Consider the following 3,072-nt stretch of genomic DNA (forward strand, 5'->3'; position numbering starts at 1 on the left):
ACCGAATCTGGATTTTACAAAACCGTATAATACTCGTACGTTTGTCGTTCTGTACGTTTGCCGAATCCCGAATTGCTAACTAGGCGAGAGAGATCTCTTTATTTTTATTTCTTATAATTGAAAAAAGTATTTAAAAGTAAAATAACTAAATGGAATATATTAATTACTTCGGGCTTTACTTGTGATGGTATTTCAGATTTTAGATATACAAATTAGACAGTGTCAAGTTTTTGCGATTCGTTGTTCGGCTAAACTCTTAATTTTTTTTCTTCAGCAGAAAATACAAAACTTGAAACAATAGGATTACCGGAATTAGTAATTCTGATTCGAAAATCAGATTGAGAATAAAAGTTCTATTGGATAATAAAAAATTCATTAACTAGCCGGCCGGCCCTCTTACACATTTAATAGGGCTAAACTTCCCAAGGAAGAAGCAATCCGTGCAGCACACGTGGACGGATGAGAGTGGCCCAAAATAAAAAGGAAAAGAAATTACTAAGGCACCCTAGGTTTTTACTAAGTACACCCCTCCTAAAATAACCACATGACAATGTATACCCCTCCAAATTGTCCTTGTCCTCAAGGACAAAAGCTGGAAAATGAGCTTGGATAGTAGTAATATCTTCCCATGTAGCTTCCTCAGCTGTGGCATTAGACCAGTGAATGAGTACCTGTTGAACATTGTGATGTCCCCTTGTAATGGTTCTGTAGCTTAAACAGAGATAGGAGTGATGATGACTTGGCCTGCATGATCTACTAGTGGCAATGTAGGAGCTGTGAAACATGGAACACAGGGTGTACTCTGGCCTCTGGTGGCGGTTGTAGTTTATAAGCTAAGTTTCCTACTTTATCAATGACAGTAAAGGGACCATAGTACTTAGCTGAAAGCTTGAAGTTCTTCTTTAGGGAGACAGAGACTTGTCTGTATGGATGTAACTTCAGGTAGACTGAATCTCCCACTTCAAAAGATCTTTCAGTTCTGTTTTGATCTGCAAAAAACTTCATCCTTGCTTGAGAAACAGATAAGGAGTCCTTAAGAATGTCAAGCATAGCTTTCCTGCGTGAAAGATACTCTTCAACAGCAGCCACATAAGTAGTGATGTTAGTAGGAAAATCCAGATGGGGAGTATCATAACCATATAAATCTTTAAATGGGGACATTTTGATGCCGGTGTGGTAGCGAGTATTGTACCACCATTCTGCAAGAGCCAGCCAGCTAAATCACTTCTTTGGTTGAAAACCTGTAATGCACCTTAAGTAATTCTTCAGACAAGCATTGACCCTCTTTGTTTTTCCATCAGTTTGTGGATGATATGCAGTACTGAGTTTGAGACTGGTGCCTAAGTGATGAAAAAGGTCTTGCCAGAAGTTACTTAAGGTGATGGATGAGGGTAAACCATGCAACTTGAAGATGTTATGTATGAATGCTTTGGAAACAATAATTGCAGTGTAAGGGTGCTGAAGTGCAATGAAATGGTTGTATTTGGTGAGCCTATCAACTACCACTAAGATGACATATTTGTGCTCACTCTTTGACAGGTCTTCAATGAAATCCATGGATATATTTTTCCATGCTTGATCAGGAATAGGTAGTGGTTGTAAGAGGCCAGCAGGTAGGGTGTTTTTCATGCTTGTTCCTCTGACAAATATCACAAAAGGTGACCAAAGAGATAATGTCTTGCTGCATTTTAGGCCAAAAGAAATGTAGCTTGGCCCTATTATAAGTAGCATGTATACCAGAATGACCTCCAATGGCTGATGAGTGCAAGGAAGACAAGATAGAAGATCTTACATTGTTGGCAGTACCAATGTACAATCTAGACTTATACCTGAGAATCTCTTGGTGATAAAAGAAATTTGGAGTTGTAGAAGAAGAAACTAGCAGTTGAGCAATGAGTTGTTGAGCTTTAGGGTCATCAGTATAACTAGAAGCAATCTCCTGCATCCACACAGGTTTGGAAATAGTGATGGTGTGTACAGTAGATGTAATGTGTACCCTTCTAGATAATGCTCAGCAACTTTGTTATCACTCACCTTTTTGTACTGAATGTCATAATCAAAGCCCAACAGCTTCTTGAACCATTTTTGTTGTAGTCCAGTAGTGATCTTCTGTTCTAAGAATAATTTGATGCTCTCGTGATCAGTTTTGATGGTGAAATGATGTCCTTGGAGATAGTGTCTCCATTTGGTCACAGCTGATCCTACTGCTATTAGCTCCTTCTCATAGGTAGAGAGTCTCATAGCCTTAGGGCCCAATGGTTTGCGATGAAAAGCAATGGGTCTCCCTTCTTTCATAAGTACTGCACCTATACCATTATCACTAGCATCTGTTTCCAAGATGAACTTTTTTGAGAAATCTGGGAGTGCCAAGACAGGTGTAGTAATCATTGCCATCTTGAGTTGATTGAAGGCCTTAGTAGAAGCTTCATACCATAAGAAAGCATTTTTCTTCAATAACTCAGTCAATGGTTTGATGATATTTCCATATCCTTTAAAAAAATCTATAATAGACTGTGAGGCCTAGAAATCCTCTCAGTTCATTTATGGACTTAGGAATTGGCCAAGATGTCATACTCTGAATCTTGTTTGGATCAGATACCACTCCTTGAGCTGTGATGATGTGTCCCAGATACTCTAATTCAGATTGAGCAAAGTAACACTTAGAAAGTTTAGCATGTAGCTTATGTTGTTGCAAGAAAGAAAGGACTTGTTGAAGGTGTTGCAGATAAGTGGCCATGTCAGGGCTATAAACCAGAATATCATCAAAGAAGACCAACACAAATTTCCTCAAGAATTGTTTGAAAATATCATTCATCGGGGCTTGGAAGGTGGCAGGGGCATTGGTGAGGCCAAATGGCATGACTAGAAATTCATAGTGACCTTAATGAGATCTAAATACAGTCTTGTGAATATCAAGAGGAAATAGTCTGATTTGGTGATAGCCAGACCTGAGATCAATCTTAGTGAAAACTGCTGCACCATGTAGCTCATCCAAAACTTCATCAATGATAGGAATGAGAAATTTTTCTTTGATGGTCTATCATTTAATCTTTTATAATCCACACAAAATCT

The 3,072-nt window shown here is 38.5% G+C and overlaps 1 protein-coding gene across 1 annotated transcript; it reads right to left on the minus strand.

Annotated features, from left to right (window-relative positions):
* Positions 1-756: 756 nt before the first annotated feature.
* LOC113360615 lies at positions 757-1,161 on the minus strand. The gene has a single exon (XM_026604106.1). It carries the CDS (start codon positions 1,159-1,161, stop codon positions 757-759), a length of 405 nt encoding a protein of 134 aa, XP_026459891.1.
* Positions 1,162-3,072: the final 1,911 nt, after the last annotated feature.

Source organism: Papaver somniferum, chromosome 3 (genome assembly GCF_003573695.1).
Source record: "Papaver somniferum cultivar HN1 chromosome 3, ASM357369v1, whole genome shotgun sequence".
Taxonomy (NCBI): domain Eukaryota; kingdom Viridiplantae; phylum Streptophyta; class Magnoliopsida; order Ranunculales; family Papaveraceae; genus Papaver; species Papaver somniferum.

What these genes read in the sequence shown, in the direction of transcription:
- LOC113360615 (XM_026604106.1), bottom strand. Translation starts at nt 1,161, where the DNA reads ATGTCCCCATTTAAAGATTTATATGGTTATGATACTCCCCATCTGGAT.